Source organism: Ictidomys tridecemlineatus, chromosome 1 (assembly GCF_052094955.1).
Source record: "Ictidomys tridecemlineatus isolate mIctTri1 chromosome 1, mIctTri1.hap1, whole genome shotgun sequence".
NCBI classification, from domain to species: domain Eukaryota; kingdom Metazoa; phylum Chordata; class Mammalia; order Rodentia; family Sciuridae; genus Ictidomys; species Ictidomys tridecemlineatus.
Window position 1 is genome coordinate 96,322,810 of NC_135477.1, and position 20,879 is coordinate 96,343,688.

At 32.4% G+C, this 20,879-nt stretch overlaps 1 protein-coding gene across 1 annotated transcript in view; it reads left to right on the forward strand.

The window, feature by feature from the left end:
- Rasa1 (RAS p21 protein activator 1) overlaps positions 1-20,879 on the forward strand; it is a 98,312-nt gene that overhangs the window by 19,027 nt on the left and 58,406 nt on the right. Inside the window, exons 2-3 of the mRNA XM_005315670.4 lie at positions 19,293-19,445; positions 20,631-20,766. Of these exons, the coding sequence (XP_005315727.1) occupies positions 19,293-19,445; positions 20,631-20,766 (289 nt within the window). The remainder of the gene's footprint in view (positions 1-19,292; positions 19,446-20,630; positions 20,767-20,879) is intronic.

Sequence of the window (20,879 nt, forward strand, 5' to 3'; positions counted from 1 at the left end):
GATTGAAATCCTGGCCCTTTACAGCTTTTAATAGTTGGCCTACCAGCTTTGTGAGATTGACTGAAAATTCAGCTGAATTCTTTTCTTCCTGTTAGAATCCAGGCAGAGGATCTGGGTCGTTTGAATACATTCTCAGAATTGTGACCATAATAGACAATATTCTGAGGGAAAAAAGTATCAAGTGGCTCCTGAATAGTGCAGTTACTTTTTGAGGTTCCTACTTTTTCTGAAATGTTGATTCATGAAGTTCTGATTTCCTCAACAGCTCTTAGATGATTAAAAACAGTCAGCTTTCTTTTTATTATTTTTGTATTTTATTCTCCTTTTCTAGCTTTTCTTGGTTGGAGGATTATTCTGCTCTAAGTAATGTGAAAGTATTATGTGATAGCTCTTATTTAAAAACAAACAATGCAAGGGGGACTGGGGTTGTGGCTCAGTGGTAGAGTGTTTGCCTAGCACATGTGAGGCACTGGGTTCTATCCTCAGTGCCACATAAAAATAAATAAAATAAAGATATTGTGTCTATGTACAACTAAAAAAAATTAAAAAACCAAACAATGCAAGGAAAAAAGTATCCACTCCCTAATCTTATTGTTTCTAATAGTGATCATTGCTATTGTGCATATATACATGTATTTATATATGCATATGTATAACTTGTATACATTATTGTATATCTATGAAGTATGTGACTGTGTTATGAGGAATCTTAAATTTTCCAGGGCTGTGGGAGTAGCTTGGTAGTAGAGCACACGCTTAGCATGCACAGGGTCCTAGTTCTCCTCCCCACCCCTACTACCTCCTACCTCATCACCAAAAAAAAGTTTTTCAGTAGGCAGTATACATTTATGCACAGGAAAAAATGGAATATATACATTTGTATTTTTTAATTAAAAAGATCCTCTTCTTTTATTGACATTGGTTCCCCAAATATACTTTCTGTGGTCAACTCTTGGCCACATTTCTGTACATTTGTTTAGCAGATTTTTTTTTTTCCCTAACTTAATGCTGGACTCTACCTGTTTCCTTGTAGGCTACATTTTGCCAGAAGAAGAAAAGTAGTAAATATCATAAAAGAATAAATTGTATAGAAATTGAAAAGTAATAAGTGCTATGAGAAAAAAGAAAACAAACAACAAAATAATAAAGGGTTATTGGCAATGCCAGAAGAGAGAGTAGTCAAGATAGGTCTCACTGAATGAAATTTTTGTGCATAGGCTTGAACGTAGTATATGGTAGTATATAAGTATATAAGGCATTGTTTATATAAGTATATAAGGCATTATTTTTTTTTAAAGAGAGAGTGAGAGAGAGAGAGAGAGAGAGAGAGAATTTTTAATATTTATTTTTTAGTTCTCAGCGGACACAACATCTTTGTTGGTATGTGGTGCTGAGGATCGAACCCGTGATGCACGCATGCCAGGCGAGCGCGCTACCACTTGAGCCACATCCCCAGCCCCATAAGGCATTATTTGTATATTTATGTATATTTGAATTATTTTATTCTCTTAAGTGGCTACACAGTTTTCTATTGGATATACATAATTTATTTACCTTGATTTTTACGTAATCCTATGATATTGCACTATAGTGATGATCCTTGCATGTATATGAGCACATGTGCACTTCCTACTTTTATTTTGATATACTTTTTATATTGTCAGGTCTTTGTTATTTTTTTATCTGTTAAGTATTTTTGTTATCAGTATTTTACATATAAACATTTTTATAGTTTGATAAATATAATTATTGGCATTTATTTTTGGTACAGTTTTAGAGTATGTTGATTATTTTTTAAGCATGAGTGTTACAGCAATATTTACTGAATACTTTTGTGATGTGCTTCCCATTATATAATACAGTTTTATTATATGTGATAGGGTTCTTTTCTAGGATTGATGTTTACATACTAGTAGAAAGATCTGCTACCTGTTGTGTAGCATTTTAGGGGAAGGAGAGATATATAGTCTTAACCAGAGAATAGTCTTAGGTTGTGGACTGTGGCAAGTGATGTCAAGGAGCTTGTTGAGTTTGAAGATCAACTATGTGGTAGGTATTCTTTTTTCTTAAGGCTTTTTTTTTTTAATACTTGTCTATTTTGAAGTTTCTTTGTGAATAACTTAGAGTTTATCTGTAAGACTTTCCTAAGTTGTTGCTGAAATTATATTAAAGGTAACAAATATAGCAAACCATCAACTACAAAGGAATTTTAAAGAATTCCATACATTAAAGAAAAATTAAAAGAATTCCATGATTTAGTTAAGGAAAATTAGTAATTTGAAGAGACTGGAATGGATCATTGAAATGTTTGTAAGCAGAATGCTGCCAAAGCTAAGAAGCTTAACAAAATTTGAAATATATCAATAAAATATAATGTGAATTGAATTACTGAATTACATGGAAATGATTTATTTCCAAAATTTCTATGCTTATTTCTTATAACAGAGTTGATCTTATTTAAAAACAATGACAACCAGAAATTCCATAACTAGTGGAGGCTTGGTGGGTTTGGCCTAACAAAATAGAAAGGAAGGAATTAAATTAAAACTTTGGTTATAATATTGAAGATGTTTGTGTCTTTTGTGTGAAAGCTGTCAGATTTAGACTATTCAAAAGAGCAGTTGGAATAGCTTTCTTGTAATTGAGTCTTATTTAGTCTACTTTCACTAGACTATTTGTTCCAAATCCTGGAGTTCCCTGAGACTCTTTCAGGAGATTCATGAAGTCAAATGAATTATGTAATAGTAAGGCATTATTTATCATTATCACATTCTTGACATTTGTTCTGGTGGTACAAAGTGATGAGGTAAAATTTCTGTTTCCTTCTAATGCAGTGATACCTCATTGTACTAACCAGTCATCATATTCTTTGCTACCACATACTTGTGAGAAAGATAAAAAAAAGCTTGTCTCAATTTAAGGGTGTCTTTGATGGAACAGTACAAATTAATAATTTATTAAGTTGCAATCAGAGTATATGTCTGCTTAATAGTCTATTATTGAAAAGGAAAATACATATAACACTGCATGTGGAGGTTCAGCATCTTGAGGAAAAGCAATTATGTGATTATTTCAGTTGAGAACTGAGCTAGCCACTTATTTTATGGCTCACTAGTTTTGCATTGAAGAATGACTGAAAGACAAAGAGGTTTTTAAGACTTGGGTATTTGACAGACTTTTTCTTGAAAAAGAACTGATGGTATTTGACAATTTTATGTAAAATTAGAATTTTGGGAACCTTGTATCTGCAACTGAGAATTTAAGAACTTCATATTTAATGACTTTTCTATGAAATTGATTTTTTGGAAGTCTCTAAGACAGCATTCGGGTTTAGTCATTTGCTAACAGGAGTAACAGAACACATAGTAATAGTTTGGTAAACTATTACCTAAGTAAAGCATTATTATTATAGTAAAAAGAGATTAAAATCAGCAATGACCAAAAGCTGCATAGCGAAGAGTTCAGGAAAGACTAGATAAAAACTTCTAGTTTTCCTCTTCTTCTGGAGTCATATGGATAGTGTTTAATTTTCCAGCAATAATGTATGTATGATAATATTAATGAAATGTCTACAACCAGGAAAACACACCTGACCCTTGGTGTCTAAGATTTTTATTAGGGGTTGATTATGTGGGCTGGAAACACCCATGTGGTTTATGTTAGTAACTTTTGTTACTCCCATCATTTTGACTCCAGATGTGAAACTGATTTTGAGTGGACCAAGGCCCCCACCATAAATCACATTTTTAGCATAAACTCTCTGGTGTGGATCAAGGCTCCCAGTAAGCAAAAGCACTCTTATTAAGTAGAGTATTTCAAAGGCTTAAATGCTAACTCCCATGAGTTGGGCTAGAGCCAAACCTTTTTTGGGAATATCAGTATTTGTGTAATAATGATATAAGGAATGTGATGCTTTGGCATTGTAAATGAAATAAAAATTGTAAATTTTCCACCTGGAAAATCTATATAGCTCAGCAAACCAATAATTTCAAATAACCATTGCATAATGCTACAAAATACGTATGAGTAAATGACAGACCAATGGATTTAATGGAATGGAGTATAGATGTTTTTAAGTATGGTCAGATTGAACATTTCATCTAAATTAAAAGTAACTATGTTAGATTATATCTTTATGTACTGTGAAACAAAACATACAGCAACAGGTTAAATGCAGAAATGGATATGAAAATCTAGCTGCTGTTATTAAGTTATATATTAAAGAGTTGTGTAAAATGTAAAATAGTGCTATTCTTTACATAATTTTGTTATAAAAAATGTTTTATGTAAATAATACATTAGCCATATTAACAATAACTCCATCATCTGTTATTTTAAAATTTATATTTAAATTGTTTAAAATATATTTTTAATTTTTCCATTTTTAAGTTGTATTAGTTTGGAGGCAAAATTTAAAGATCTCTACAGTGGGATGGGAGGACTGTGCCGGCTGAGGAAATAGTTTGAGTGGGAGAACACAAGACTTCTTTAATTTGGCTAGATAATGTGGATTCCAGTGAGGGATTATGACTTTAGAATTTATGTGTAGGCAAGGGCTACTATCTTTATGGCATTGTGCCAGGTGATAGAGAATTGTGAATATGATTTACTTGTTCCCAGTGTCTTAAGTACCTTTGATTTAGTGGTGAAAATGACTAACAGAAAAAAAAAAAAAAAACACCTCCCAAAAAAAGAACTAAGCAAGGGACATGATAGAAGATTAATTGTGAACAATCAAGGAGATGGCACTTTAGCTAGGCACTGAATAATGAAATGAATTTCTTTAGGCAAAGAGTTGGCAATAAGGGCATTTCAGATTAAAATAATAGTATGATCAAAGGGATAGAAGCTTGAAAGTGCATGATTGGTATGTTTAGGAAGTGGCAAGTAGTCCAGTGGAAATTGGCCAAGATTACTGAATGAATACCATGGATTTCAATTTATAAGCAATGGGACTGTTTAATATCTCAGTTCAAGTTTTGATTTGTGATTTATGGCTTAGCCATAATATTAGAATATTACAGGTGTATAAGGAGATAGACAATCAGTAAACTGGAAGATCTTTTGTGGGAATTATTACTGGATACTATGAGAAAGGATATTGACAGGAAAAGGAAATGATAAGATGGAACAAAGAGCATTGAGAAAGTGGGATTGCTAAAAAGGCTTTTTGACTGATTGAGTATGAAAGAAATAGGACAGAGGAGTAAGAGAGATAAACTCATGAGAAGTTGGCAGTACGTTGAATTAGATGTATTTCTTTAACCTTATAAAACAGCAGATGTTCTAATAGCTTGGTTGACTGCATTGATGTAAAGATAAAAAGTAGAAGAGGAAGGCTGTAGGAAGACTATGAGGTCTTTTTTTTTTATATGTTGGATTTAATTGTTACTTGAGATATCCAGATTGAAAGATTCACCAGCTGATAGAAATGCAATACTGTCTTTAAAGTTGATGGGAGAGTTAGAAATGATTTAAATTGTTGAACACTTTTTATCATGACACTGGATAAAAACAATGGTATATTTGTGACCTAGATTATTTAAGTGGTAACTTTAAAGTTTGTTTTGGAGCTCTTAAACAAAACCTCCTTAAATACACATTTTGGGATGACATTTGGGGTCAAGGCAGAGTGTTTCCAAATTATTTAAGATACAAAGGGTTTTAATTAAGATGATTATATTATTTTAGTTGTCTTATTTACTCTTCAAAATGAATATAGAATCATATCACAGCTGCTGTTAATGGTACAGGTAAAAGCTATTATGTATGGTTTGGTGGGGAATTTCAGAGAACAACTCGAATCTGGAGTTAATATAGCATATAGAGTACTGTTTAATATCTCTTGTTGAACTAGGCATGATGGTACACTCCTACAATCCAAGCTATTTGGGAGGCTGAAGCAAAAGGATCACAAGTTCAATGCCAGCCTGGGATGCTTTGTGAGACCTTGTCTCAAAATAAATGGGGGATAAAATGACCTGATATAGAGCTTAGTGGTAGAGTGCTTACCTACCACATGCAAGGCCCTGGGTTAAATTCATAGCACTATAAAAACAAACCCAAAATAAAGAACAACAGAGCAAACAAACAAAAGCTCTACATATAATAATGCTTGTATAGAAGAGGATTGAACAATTGTTTTTTGTATTACTTTATGTAGCAAATGAGAAATGGTAACTTGAGAATCAGCCTGTTAGCTTTTCTATTACAGTAAAGTACACTATAAGTGAAAGAAAAGTTTAATTTTTAAAAATTAATATGTAGACTGGTACTTCAGCAGTTCCTTTCACTCTGAACGTCTTTCTTCTCCAAGATTTCTAGACCTTTTTTACAGAGATTAAAAACTGAGTGGAGTGTGGAGTGTTGGAATAAGAAAGTTGCAAGATCCTTGGTGTATCTATGTTTTCCCCTGTTTGGGGGGAACTTCTGCACATAAACAATCAAAGCTTCTCATTATTATAGATGCAAAAAGGTAGTTTCTGGTAACTGTGGACTAATTTCTTCTTCCATGTGGGAAACGATCTTTGGAATTAATACTACTCTATACAATGTCAAAGAGGATGAGTTTCTGGGGAAAAGTTACCTGAATGTACAACTTGGATACTACAAATTTGTGATAACTTTTTCAGTGCCTTTAAAGCGGCTCTGCAGAGCTTTTATTCATATTTTCCAGACTTTTAATATATTTTTTATTTTAGCATACTGCTGAAAGCCTACTTCCTTCTTCATGTCCTTGACTACTACTTTATTGAGGCAGTTGAATATTGGGAATTGAGTATTTTCAAGTTCATTTATCCCTTTACTTACTTGAGACCTTAAAAAATTAAACTAGAATAAGACTGAGGTTTCTTCCTTCATAGAAGTTTCATTTCAAAATAATTTTCTCTACTTTTTGCCTTCAGGCAGTTTTATATTTGGCCTTTTCCATTCCAGGATTGCAAATAATATCTCTTTATCCATTGTCTTTTGTCTATTCTGTTTTTAAGGAAAGATAATCTTTCTCTTTAATAAAACTGACCATTATTCACATAGTTGCAGAAAGGATGGAAACAGTATGAAAAAGGAAAGAGTGCCTGAATTAATCCATGAAGAAATGGAAATTGAGGAATAATCTGAAATAAGTTGTAAGTGCAGTCTATAAATGGGCAATAGCTATATGGTTAGGGAGATGGGATCTAATCAAAGTTGATTTTGAAGTTTTGAGTTTGGCACTAGGAAGGATGGTGTTGGCTATTAAAAATATGAATGAATAAAGAAGAAGAGCAGCAGGTATGTGCACCTGTGTATATTTATAGAGGTTGCAGTTTTTTAGATGCAGCTATATTCTCAAGATAAAGTTTCTTAACAGGTAACTTACCGCTGGAGCTTAGAGGGGGAGTCAGATTTAGAGAGGGAAATGTGGAAATTATCTTCATAGAGGTTATAGTTTGAATTGAAATTCATAGGAAATGCCTTAATTTTAGGATGACCTTTGAGTAAATCATAATTTTTTTCACTTTCATTTATTAAAAATGAGAAAGCATATAGGGAGAAAAGTAATGTTTAAAACAGTGCCTGACCCACTGTAGTAAGTGCTTAAAAAATCATTGTTTGATGAATAAATACAATTTGTTTCGGATACAGGGTACGTCCAAGAAAATAATAAACATATTTTGGAGAAGTTTGAGTGTTACAGTAGATAATATCCATCCTTCACACCCCTAATAGGGTTGTTGCTGAGACCAGTTTAGAGGGTAGGTCTGAAATATTTTTAACTTTAAAATTTTTCTATGAGTATATTTCTGTTTGAGGAACTGAAAGAAATTTATCAAGATTATAAATCTCTAATTTGAAAGCTTATATTGTTTCCATTTCCTCTTAAATGATAGTTAAGTTTATAAGGTATACTTTGAATGTTTAAAAGTTTTTGTTCATATATCTGTCGATAAATCATAAACTTTTTTTGTCTGATTTTCTCTCTTCCTGTGATATTATTCTTGCCTACTTTCTCAATTCTTTGCTTTTTCCAAGTAAGTTGTCACTAGGTTTCGGTTTATACATCTGCTTTTGTCAGGAAGGGTACACTAAAATCTTAAGATTGAGACAGGTGTTTTCTATGTGCCCCTACACCCTACTACTTATTACACAAGATTGTAATATCTTGTTTGTTTTCTCCTCTGTATTATAAACTTCCATGTCATAGTGCTCTTCAGTGTTTGCTGCTGTATTTTTACAATAAAGCATAATGAGTGGCACCTAGTTTTTTGGAGATGGACTGAATAAAATGTACTATTAGGAGCTGGTGGCCCATGCATATAAGCCCCACTACTGGGGATGCTAAGATAGGAGGATCATTTTTTCAAGGCCAGCATTAGCAATTTACCAACACCCTATCTTTAAAAAAAAAAAAAAAGTTAAATTTGCTTTTAGCCTTCAAGTTCAATGGTTTAAAGATATTTCTTAAAATAAAGGTTAAGTGTTTTAGTTGCATTAGGTACCTAATGAACCAATATACTTTCCAAAGTTTAAGATTGAACATTGTCAAGAAAAATTTTTTTTTCTTTTTAAGTAAAGGATTACTTCAAGGTAGTGTATAGTGATGTTGCAACAGTGCATTGGACCAGATGGTCACAAGTCATTTCCTTACCCTGTCTTCACGTGCTGAGTAGTATGATACTGTAATTGTTGAAGTTCTAAGAAAAACAGATCTGTAAAAATTAACAGTTTTTTTTTAAGAATTCAAAGTACACAGATATAATAAAAGATCAGAAGATGTGATATAAGACCCGATCTTAGCTTTCTGCTACATGGTAGTGTACTATTTCTGTCTGTCTGTCTGTCTGTCTCTCTCTTTTTCAACATTTAATTACTGCATGATATTTTTGAGAGGTGTGACTTTTTCTATTCTGCATTATCTTTCTAGGATGATGGGAGTTAATAGGGAGTGAAAAATGGTGCAATCTTGGTTGAGTGAATTTTAGTATAAACTAACACATGGATTCTTAATTTTGATATTAGTCTTTCAGCAGACTTAATTTTGGGTGGATAGAACATATAGGACGGTGCTGTCTCTCTAGAAATACTTCCTCGAAAGCAAAACCTCTTTTTGGACTCTGTAAATATGTTATCTATTGCAAAAGAAAATGTATTTCAGTGGGCTGTGGTTGTAGCTGAGTGGTAGAGCACTTGCATAGCATGTATGAAGCACTGGGTTTGAACTTTAGCACCACATAAAAATAAATAAAATTTATCAATTTTTTATCTACAACTAAAAAAATTCAAAAAAGAAAATTATTTATGCTCTACCTTTAGGTAATTTGGTCTGAGGTACATAAATACATTCACGCACGTGTGTGTGTGTGTATACACACACACACACTCTTGATACCTGCCTTGAACATACCAAGAGTATCCAGTGTATACAAGTATTTCTTGTCAAGTTTAAGTAATGTACATAGTTGGTCGAAGGTTTACTATACTTATTTTGCTTATTTTGCCATCTTTGTTATGAACATGCACATAACATCATTGGATCAGTCTCACTCGCTGGTACTTTCCTTTTCCCTTTCTTTTTCCCTCCCTCTAATATGCTTGTGCTCTTCTATTATTGTTGTTATTTAATTACTGCATTATCATTATATATATGTAGCAGGATTCGTTGTGGTATATTCATATAAGGACATAGCATAATTTGGTGAATTTTGTTCCCTAGTACTTCCCTATGCCTCCCTGCCTCCCTCCTAGTTGGTCCCCTTCCTATACTCTGTTGGTCTTCCAAATGAGTCCACATTGGTCCCCAAAATCTATTTTGGTGAGATTCTGCCCTCTTTTATTTTATTTTTTTTATTAACCCCTGTCGCCAGCTTCAACATACGACAAAGAACTTTCTACCCTTGACTTTCTGAGTCAGTTATTATGATGTTCCCATCCATTTACTGGCAAATGACATAACTTTATTCTTCTTTATGGCTGAGTAAAACTCTGTTATGTATATATACCAAATTTTCTTTATCTATTTGTTGATGAGCATCTAGGCTGGTTCTATAACTTGGATCTTGTGAATTGTACTGCTATAAACATTAGTATGCATGTATCATTATAATAGGCTGATTTTAGTTTCTTTGGATAAATACCAAGGAGTGTGGTTCCATTTCTAGTCTTTTTAGGAATCTCCATACTGCTTTCCAAAGTGGTTGTATTAGTTTGCAGGGCCATTAATGAAATATATGTACCTTTTCCACATTCTCACTAGCAATTATTGTTATTTGTATTCTTTCAACTTTTTTGAATCAGTACATTATTATTATACATAACAATTGAATTCATTTTGACTCAATCGTACACTCATGAAATTTTATGTACTCCATTTTAGTCCCCAGTTCCCCCTCACCTACACCTTTCCCTTCCCCTATTTTCCTTTTACTCTACAATGTTCCTTTCAGTTGTTTATTTTTGATTGATGCTTTATACATGTACATAAAGGTAGAGTTTACTGTGATATGTTTATATGTTCATAGTATGACTTTTGTTAAATTTATTATTCATCTTTTCCCCTTTCCCATACCTCCTTCTTCCCTCTTGGTCTACTTTTTATACTCCACTGATGTTCCCATTATATTAATGATATCTGATTCCTTCTCCAACCATTGTCTTTTCCTTATTTTGCTCTAGCTTCTGCATATAAGAGAAAACATTAGACCCTTGATTTTCTGAGTCTGGCATATTTCACATAGTATGATGTACCCGTGTACCAGTAAATACCATTATTTTAGTCTTATTTACGGCTGAGTAAAGCCATTTTCTTTACCCATTCATCTACTGAGGAGCATCTGAGCTGGTTTCATAATTTGGCTATTGTGAATTGTGCTGCTATAAACTTTGATGTAGCTATATCACTGTTGTATGCCGATTGTAGTTCTTTTGGATAAATTCCAAGGAGTGGGATAGCTGGGTCATATGGTAGTTCCATTCCTAGATTTCTGAGTAATCTCCATACTCCTTTCAAGGTTGTGCTAATTCATAGTCCTACTAGTAATGTTATTATTTGTATTCTTGATGGTTGTCCACATCCTTGCCAGCATTTGTTATTATTTGTATTCTTGATGGTCGCCATTTTAACTGCAGTGAGATGAAATCTCATTGTGGTTTTGATTGCATTTCTCTGATTGCTGAGGATGTTGAATATTTTTTCATATATTTGCTGGCCATTTGTATTTCTTTTTTTGAGAAATGTCTGTTTAGTTCATTTGTTCATTTATTGATTGGGTTATTTGGGGGGCATTAAGTTTTATGAGTTCTTTACATATGCTGGATATTAATTTCTTATTGGAAGAATACCTGGAAAAAATGCAATGACATTTTTCACAGAATTGGAGGAAATAATTCTAAAATTGTAGGGAAGGAAAAAATCTGGAATAGCCAAAGCAATACTGAGCAATGACAGTAATGCTGGAAGCATCATAATTTCTGATCTCAAATTATACTGCACAGCTATAGGAACAAAACAGTATAGTACTGGCACAAAAGCAGACTTGAAGACCATGTAATAGAATAAAAGACACAGAGGCAAATCCACATAAATACAGCCAAAAATTTGTCTGATCTTGACAAATTTTTGACAAATTTTTCAAAAATATACATTGAAAGAAAGATAGTTTTTTAACAAATGGTGCTGGGAAAACTGAATTATCTATATGTAGAAGAATGAAGCTAGATTCCCTGTCTCTCATCCTGCAAAAAAATCAACTGGAAGTGGACCAAAGACCTAGGAATTAGACCAGTAACACTGCAACTGGTAGAAGAAAACATTGGGTCAACACTCCCAACATGTTGACACAGGCAGCAAGTTCCTTAACAAGACTCCTAAAGTTCAAGAAATACAACCAGGATGAATATGTGGAATGGCTTCAAGTTAAAAAGTTTATGCACAACAAAGGAAATGACTAAAAGCATGAAGAGAGAGCCTACAGAATGGGAGAAAATCTTTGTTGGCTACTATTTTTCTTTACCTTTAGCTCAGCCTATAACATTATAGGAACTGTTTGTTAAAAAGGAAATAAGGAACGTTAGATTTATAGTCAGCAAATATATACTTTGTACAATAATCTGAAATAACCAGTTTAATTTCAGAAAAGACATGTATAAGTGTGTATAAGATTGAGAGTTGCAGAAGACCTTTATGAGTAGGCATACAACCACTTGATTCATGTGAGAGGAAATTTCCTGGCAATTGGGATTTCTGCATATATGTTTTTCTATAAGAACTCTGGTGTCAACAGGGATTGGGTGGGGTGGAAGGGGGCACGTCTATAATTCCAGCTACTTGGGAGGCCAAGGCAGGAAGATGGTATGTTCCAGGCAGCCTGGGGAAGTTTAGGGAGACCTCATCTCAAATTACAATTTTAAAAAAGGCTGGGGGTGTAGCTGAGTGGTAGAGTACTCATGGATGACAAAATGGGTTCAATATGTAATAACAACAAAAACCTTGTGCCTACCAGTAATATAACTAAAAGGAAGAGCATATTAGAAAGTAAAAACAATCTGTTGGGAAATTCAGTTTATTTTCCTTTTTATTAAAAAGCAAGTCTGTAGATATTAGCATTATTTTAGTTGTTTTCTACTTTGGTAGACAGTTTCCATTTAGGGTTGTCAAGTTAGTTTTAAATTATTGTACAATTTGAATGAAGTGTCTGTTTATATTCACATTGGTTGCTTTTTCATTGTGTAGATTTCTCTATTATTTCCCATCAGAGACGACAGATTAAAAAGTACAAATATCCTCTGAGGCTTCTCAGATATACTCCAACAGTACATGGCACATATTAATAAAGACTATTAATGCGATTTGACATTTAAAAGTAGAACAATTCCTACAACTTATCTAAGGTGTCTCTTTTATTGTTCTTTTATGTAATGTGTAGTTTTATTTTGGATGTTAGGATATCTTAGATAAATTAACTTGTGATTCTAATAAAATGAAATCAGGGACTCTATATCTACCTGTAAGATTTCTTGACAAAAATTTGCAAAATTAGCTGAGGGGAAGGCATTTTACTTCTTGAACTTATTGTTTCTTTTCTCCATCTTTCTTAAAAGAGAGAGACACACAGAAAAAGAGGGATAATTTATTTTTAAAATAGGAAGGAAGACATTAAGTATTTTATATTAAAGTGTTATATTAGACAAATTTAAGTCACAGCATCTAAAATGCATATCATCTTGCCATCTCTCCAAAGAATATATGCACCTTGGGAAAACAGTAGGGCTGTTTAAGGATTTCCTGTGGAATTGCAAAGACAAATGGAAGAATTTCTAGTTTATGAATATGATGGCATGTTCTACCCTAATTAGATTAATGTGTAAAATCTGTGATGTTCAAAAACCAGTTTTTTTTAAGAGAGGGGGGGATTTTAAATATGTAATTATATTTTTTAAGTTTTCAGCGGACACAACATCTTTATTTGTATGTGGTGCTGAGGATCGAACCTGGGCCGCACACATGCCAGGCAAGCATGCTACCGCTTGAGCCACATCTCCAGCCCCCCAAAACAGTTTTGAAAGTAGTTTTCTCCTAAAATCAATGCTTTAATAGAAACAAAGATTAGTTTCTTCTTTTCCCAAAATTAAATGGACAGTAAGCAAGACTGGAAAAAAAGGAAGATAATTAGGACCTAAGATAGTTTCCAGTTGGATCATCTTTAGGTAGCAGTCATAAAATCTGAGAGTTTTCATTGATAAAGTTACATATTCAGTTTTATAGACTTTAGTGCCCTTTATTCCCCCTTGATATTGGTTTAATAATAATTAAGTTAATGTTTAGTGGGATTTTACTATATATATTATCCTCATCTAACTATCTTTATATGTTTTAGCTCATTGAATAATACAGGTTGAGTATTCCCTATCTGAAATGCTTGGGACCAGAATTTTATGTCAGATTTTGAAGTTTTTCAGGTTTTTCATAGACTTTACTGGTTGATCATTCCTAATCCCAAATCCAAAGTCTGAAATGTTCTAAAATCTGAAAATTTTTGAGTGTCACATCAGTGTTAAAAGTTTTGGATTTCAAAGTGTTTGGGATTCTAGATTTTTGGATTATGTATGCTCAGCCTGTAATATCAAGCCAACCTTTAATGAGGTAGGCACTATTATCATATATCCTGTTGTAAATTAGGAAACTGGAACACAGATTAAGTAATTTGCAACAGGTAGGTGGCAGAGCTGTGATGGAAAGTTCCAGAGTCTTTACTTTTAACCATTATACTCCATAGCATATGTGATATTTTTTGTTTTTGTATTTTATGAAAGGAGTTTAGATTGAGTATTTAATTTATACTGAGGTTGAATCAAGTTATTTTCCTTATTTTTACAAGTGATAGTAATTGCATAAAAATATATAGTCTTTCTCATGTCTGTGAAGAAACTTTCTGACAATTTGTATCTAGTAAGTCTTGGTCCTCTATTGGTCAGTTTAGTTTCTTTTGGAACAAATTTAGGGGATGTCAGTATAACTATCCTTCTTTGAGTTGTATTAGCCTAAACTATTCTCATATTCTTTTTGGATATGCATAATAGCCCTCAAAGATCAGAACTTTGTGAACACTTTTTTTTTTTAAACATCGGCAAGAAAGTTAAACTAAATAACTTGTGTTTTACATCCTTATGTTTTATGATTTAATATTTCTTCCCCCAGTCAGGAAACACTTTTGAAAATTATTCCTGTCTCTGAATTACAATTGCCATAAATCTCAGCAGATTTGTAAAGTTTAGGTGATTGGGCTTGCCATTACATTATTTTAGTAATCTCGTGTTATACTCAAAATATCCTTATTTTCCAATGTAGCACTTTTGACTGTGTTTGAAGTTTTAAACATTCTGGATCCCAATTGAAATCCCCCCACAACTTTATTTGAAAACAATCACCAGCTACCCTTAAAAGAGATATAATAAGTCCTTGACTGTAAACACTTGGACATAAGTGGGGTTGATTAAATATTTTCTTTTATTTCTTTATAATGCTGCTGCTATAACTGTTTGCAAAGGCAGAAAGCCTAGCATATTTTTTTTTAACTGAATATTTTAGTTATCCATAGGGAACTGTCCATTCTTGGGGAGTATCATATCTTTGTTATTGAGGATGTGTTTTTTTAAGAAGCAATATTCCATATCATTTTATATCTGAAATAAAATTGCATTATAGATATAAGAAAGTTAAAAGTAGCAAATTTTTTGGCTTCTGGAGTTCAGTAGAAAATATGATCATGAGGAACTGCTGCTACCTTAGGGACTCTGAGTCTCTTGAATGTTTATAAAAAGAAATTTATGGATGAAAAAAGATTGAGAAGCATTATTTTTGAGTAAAAGGCCTAGGTTTTAATTGATATAGAAATTTAGTTGGGGGGTTGGAGTTGTGACTCAGTGGTAGAGCGCTCACTTAACATATGTGAGACCCTGGGTTCGAACTTCAGCATCACATATAAATAAATAAATTGAATAAAGGTATTGTGTTAACTAAAAGTGAAAAATATTTAAAAAAAAAGAAATTTAGTTGGGTTCTATAAATCTGTGAAATGTCTGAATTAAATCCTACCTCACTATTTGTAAAATATTTGTTTTGGTTGCATATTATATTGATATATGCAATTTAAGTGACTTTTTAAAATCTAATGTTAACTATTATTTTGATTTTTTAAATGGGATACAGACTTCATGTATCAATGTAGTTAAAGTGCTTTTTCTGCTTTAAATAAGTTACAAGGGATTGGGGCTATAGCTCAGTGGCAGAGTGCTTGCCTAGCATGTGCGAGGCAATGGGTTTAATCCTTAGCACCATATACAAATAAAATAAAGATATTCTGTCCACCTACAACTACAAAAAAAATAAATAAAATAAAAATAAACTTAAAAAAATAAGAAGTAGTTACAAGTATGTGGGCAGAAGCATTTAAAATATTTTTGTTGCTAGGATTCACCATGATAATTCGAAGTAAACAATAAAATAGTTAAAATTCTCATACTTAATTTTACTTGGTTTTCCCAGATCAGCTAGTGGTTTGTAGTATTAAAATATTTTAGAACTTTCTGAGGAGCCGGTCAATTACATATATTCTAGAAGATGATTGATTGTTAGATAACTTAATTGCAGTTTATTGTCATAATTAAGAATTGACATATTTTACTTTGTTTCTTTAGAGTTACATACTTTTGGCATAAAAGGGAATCAGCAATATTCAGGAAATAAAGTTGTTTAATGTCTGTTTTGAACTGATTACCTATTTTTAAAAAATATTTTTTAATTGCAGATGGACATAATACCTTATTTTATTTATTTATTTTCATGTGGTGCTGAGGATCAAACCCAGTGCCTCACACTTGCCAGGCAAGCACCCTACCACTGAGCCAAGGCCCCATTCCTGATTACCCATTTTAATGCTAAAATGTTGACATACATAAAGGTAAACACTGAAAGCCCAACTTGTGTAATACTCCATGAAATTTTGTATCATCTTATGCTAAATTTACAAAGTGGAGGTTAAACAAAATCTTTTAATCTTATTATTTTGCCTAAAACAAAAATAATGGTTTGCTTAAAATTTTTCTTAATTTTTTCTTCCTTTGATGTGTAAATCTGCTTTGTGGAATATCCCCATAGCATTAGGTAATGAAAAAATCTGTATTTTATATTCTAAGAATGTCTCATACTTTCATAATTAAATAAATTTCTAGCCTGAAATTTCAAACTTCTTTCTTCATATGTTATTAAATTTGAACTCTTGAAAGGGACCTTTAGTGATCTCTAGTTGTTGTCTTCTTACTTGAGCAGAGAAGGTACTGGGAATTGAACTCAGATGCAGTCAACCACTGAGCTTAATCCCCAGCCCTATTTTGTATTTTATTTAGAGACAGGGTCTCACTGAGTTGCTTGGTGCCTTGCTTATGCTGAGACTGGCTTTGAATTTGTGATCCTGCGCCACTGGGATTACAGGCATGCACCACTGCACCCAGCTAACTTAACTTTTCCTTTTAGATTAAAAAAAGTGATAAAAATGAAACAGCTCTTGAAAGTAAAATTTACTTTGTCAGTCACATTAAAGATAATGAGATATGAGATTGTTTTTTCCCTTCTTACAGTTTATAATTACGTTTTTCTTATTAGGTTATAATGACAGTACGATTGTCTTATTATTTTATTTGCAATTTTATGCACAGGCCTCTAAATAAATAGACTTGTTTTAAGAAGAAAACAAAAAATAATTCTTTTGAGAAATTCTCAATTTTGTGAATTTAAAAAAACCAAATTAGAATTTAAAAAACAAACTAGTCAAGAATAATCTTTCATTGTATCAGGCTTATAAAAATAGAGTAGTATAACAGTTTTATTTATCATTAATGTTTTAGTCAGTGTTTTTGCTGCTATGACTAAAAGATCTCATCAGAAAATTGTAGAGGGGGAAAAGTTTGTTTGGGAGCTCATGGTTTCAGAGGTCCTGGTCCGCAGACAGTTCCTCCATTCCTCAGAGTTTGAAGTGAGGCAGAACATCATGGTGGAAAAGTGTGGTAGAGGGAAGCATCTCACATGATGATTAGGAAGCAGAGAGACTCCACTCAGATACCAAATATATAACCCAAAGGCAGCCCTTAGGGACTCCTCTCCTCCAGCCATGAAGTACATGTATTCAGTTACTGGTCAAATAATCCCCTCAGGGAATTAATTTACTGATTGGGTTAAAGCTTTCATATATAACCCAGTCATTTCTTTCTTTAAAAAAATAAAATTAATAAAAATTAATAAAAAAATAAAATTAGTTCTACATGGACAGAATGCCTTTATTTGTTTACTTTTATGTGTTGCTGAGTATTGATCCCAGTGCCACAAACGTACAAGGCAAGCACTCTGCCACTGAGCTACAGTCCCAGCCCCTATCATTTCTTCTTTCAACTTTCTTGCATTGTCTCACCTATGAGGTTTTGGGGGACACCTCACTTGCAACCATAACAATTCACTTATATATTTTTGGATTTTTTTCTGAATAGTTTAAGTGAGACTACCAGTACGTAAGAATAAGTTTAGCTAGCTAGCACATAAAAAATGTAAGAATATTTTATATTTACTTTATAGGTTTACTTTTCATGCCTATATAATAGTTCTCTTTCTAAGTATATTTCTGTTTATATTGATTCATGAGGCTTTATAAGTATAGATTGAAGTGTGGATGGTCTAGTTTTAGCTAGTTATTTAAGAAGAATACCTGATAGCTTAAAGGGACAAAGGAGCTATTTATTCCCCACATTTTATTTTTTATTTTTATAAACTTGGGAAGTTGAGTTCAAATATGTGGTCATAGAGTAGATCATGTTAGAATCAAGGGGGAATGATCAGCTTTATTTAGAAATAAGAAATTATTAAAGCAGCATCCTGGCTGTGGTGGTGTACCTCTGTAATAATTCCAGGGACTCCAGAGGTGGAGAGGAGGATGTCAGGTTCCACAGGCCAGCCTCAGCAATTTAGCAATGCCCTTGAGCAACTGGGTGAGACCCTATCTCAAACTAAAGAATAAAAAGGGATGAGGATATAGTTCAGTGGTAAAGCATCCTAGAGTTCAGTCCTCAGCTTTAAAAGAAGGAAGAAAAGAAAAGAGGGAAAAAATAAAAGAAGAAAGAGAAAAAAAAGAAAAGGAGATAAAACAAAGGAACTGCAGCCTTCAGACAGCATAATGCTTTTTTCCTGTCACAGGGCACAGACACTTAACTAAAACATTTTATTTTCTCATAGGTTCCTGTGCCTTGTCAAGTATTCGTTCCTTAATGCATAGATTAGTTGTACATAAATAATTTCCATCTTTATCCATCTTTTATTTTTCTAATTGATTCCAGTAGTGTTTGTAATTTGAATAGATAAACGTGGAGGTTGGAAGATGGGTAAAAATAGAAGAATTTTTCAGTTATTTTTTTTTAATTGTTAATGGACCTTTATTTATTTATATACGTGGTGCTGAGTGAGAATTGAACCCAGTATCTCAAACGTGTTAGGCAAGCTCTACCACTGAGCCACAACCCTAGCCCTAGAAGAGGTTTGTGTATGATTGGACCTGAGTTTATAGAACAAACTTAAAAGTGAGTTAGTGCATATATTTAGAGAAACTGAGAAAAGGTAAACAACTGAGTTAAAAGTTTAATAACTGGCTCAGAGTAAAATATAAATGTTTTAAGTTACATGTAGATATTTAAAATTTGTGATATGTTTTTCAGTCAATTTAGTAATTTTATGGTTGCTGTTTTTATTCTCATCTCTTTTATCTTTTTTGCTCTAGGTGGTATCATGGAAAACTTGATAGAACTATAGCAGAAGAACGCCTCAGGCAGGCAGGGAAGTCTGGCAGCTACCTTATAAGAGAGAGTGATCGGAGGCCAGGATCCTTTGTACTTTCATTTCTTAGCCAGACAAATGTTGTCAACCATTTTAGGTAAGTCTTTATTCCTATTGTGAGGTTGCATAGTATAGTTATTTTGATGCAGTATTCATAAATATGACTGCTTATGAAAATGTGAATGACCCAGTGATATTTAAGTAATAGAGGAGAAAACTTATTCTCAATTAAATGATTTAATCAGTAGTTTAGAATAGGCATTGTTTATATTTTTTGCTTAAAAACATGATTATTGATCATTACTGTACCAATCCCCAAATATACTTACCACTTTTAAGGTACAAAGAATTAAAAATAAACTCTGAAAAAAATTTAAAGCTGAAATAAAAGAAATGTGTACGTTTAAGACTACAGAGTAACAAAGCACCAGAAACACTACTTAATAACAAGATTAGCTTCAATGTTCTGAAATTCTGTAGACATTTGCTTTAGTGAAATAGGTATATGATTTTTCAAGTACAGATACCAAAATATGAGTATAAAAATATATTTACATACATTATTCTATTTAATTTGTGTGGGAGAAATTGAAAAAAATCATCTATTGCCAATAATGTTAACTTATAAAATATTCATGTATCTTTGATGTTTAGATTTTAAAATAAGCTTTAAGAGTATTATCAAACTTCTTATGTAATATTTACATAAAGTATAATTTTACACAATTTAATAGTAATCTAATTTAATATTTGATAGTATAATAATTTCTTAGGTAAAATTATATTTCTATATAAATCTCAAGATATCTTTGAGTGAATTTTGGGTAGAGAAAACTTACTAAAATTGCTAACTCAGTCTTAAATATGGAAAATGAAGGGGAGATAGCAGAGAATGAATTTTTAAATACTTGATTGAATTATGTAATTGAAGTTTTTAAGTCTGATATGTATTTCATATCATATGCTTCTATATGTATATATGTTTTTTTAAAAAAAATAACCCCAAGTAATTTGCCTGTGGTTAAGATATTAGCAAATGATATTTTTAAAACAGGGATATACTTAAAAGAATATGAAATTTATAGTTTTATAATTTCTTTGTTAAATTTGGTCTTACAAATTGACTATAGATGTTGGAGTTATAGCTCAGTGGTACAGTGCTTGCCTGGAATGTGCTAGGACCTAGGTTTCATCCCCAGAACCACCAAAAAAAAAAAAAAAAAAAAAAAAAAATTGGCTGTAAAGATTATTGTTATACTGTATTTTTTTCCTGTCCAAACAGGATTATTGCTATGTGTGGCGATTACTACATTGGTGGAAGACGTTTTTCTTCACTGTCAGACCTAATAGGTTATTATAGTCACGTTTCTTGTTTGCTTAAAGGAGAAAAACTACTTTATCCAGTTGCACCACCAGAGGCGAGTAGAATTTGACTAAAATATCTTTGAAACTTAATTATTTCACTTTAATATGGATTTTACCCATTTAGTTTATGATATTTATTATTCAAGAAGTATTTGTTATTAAATTT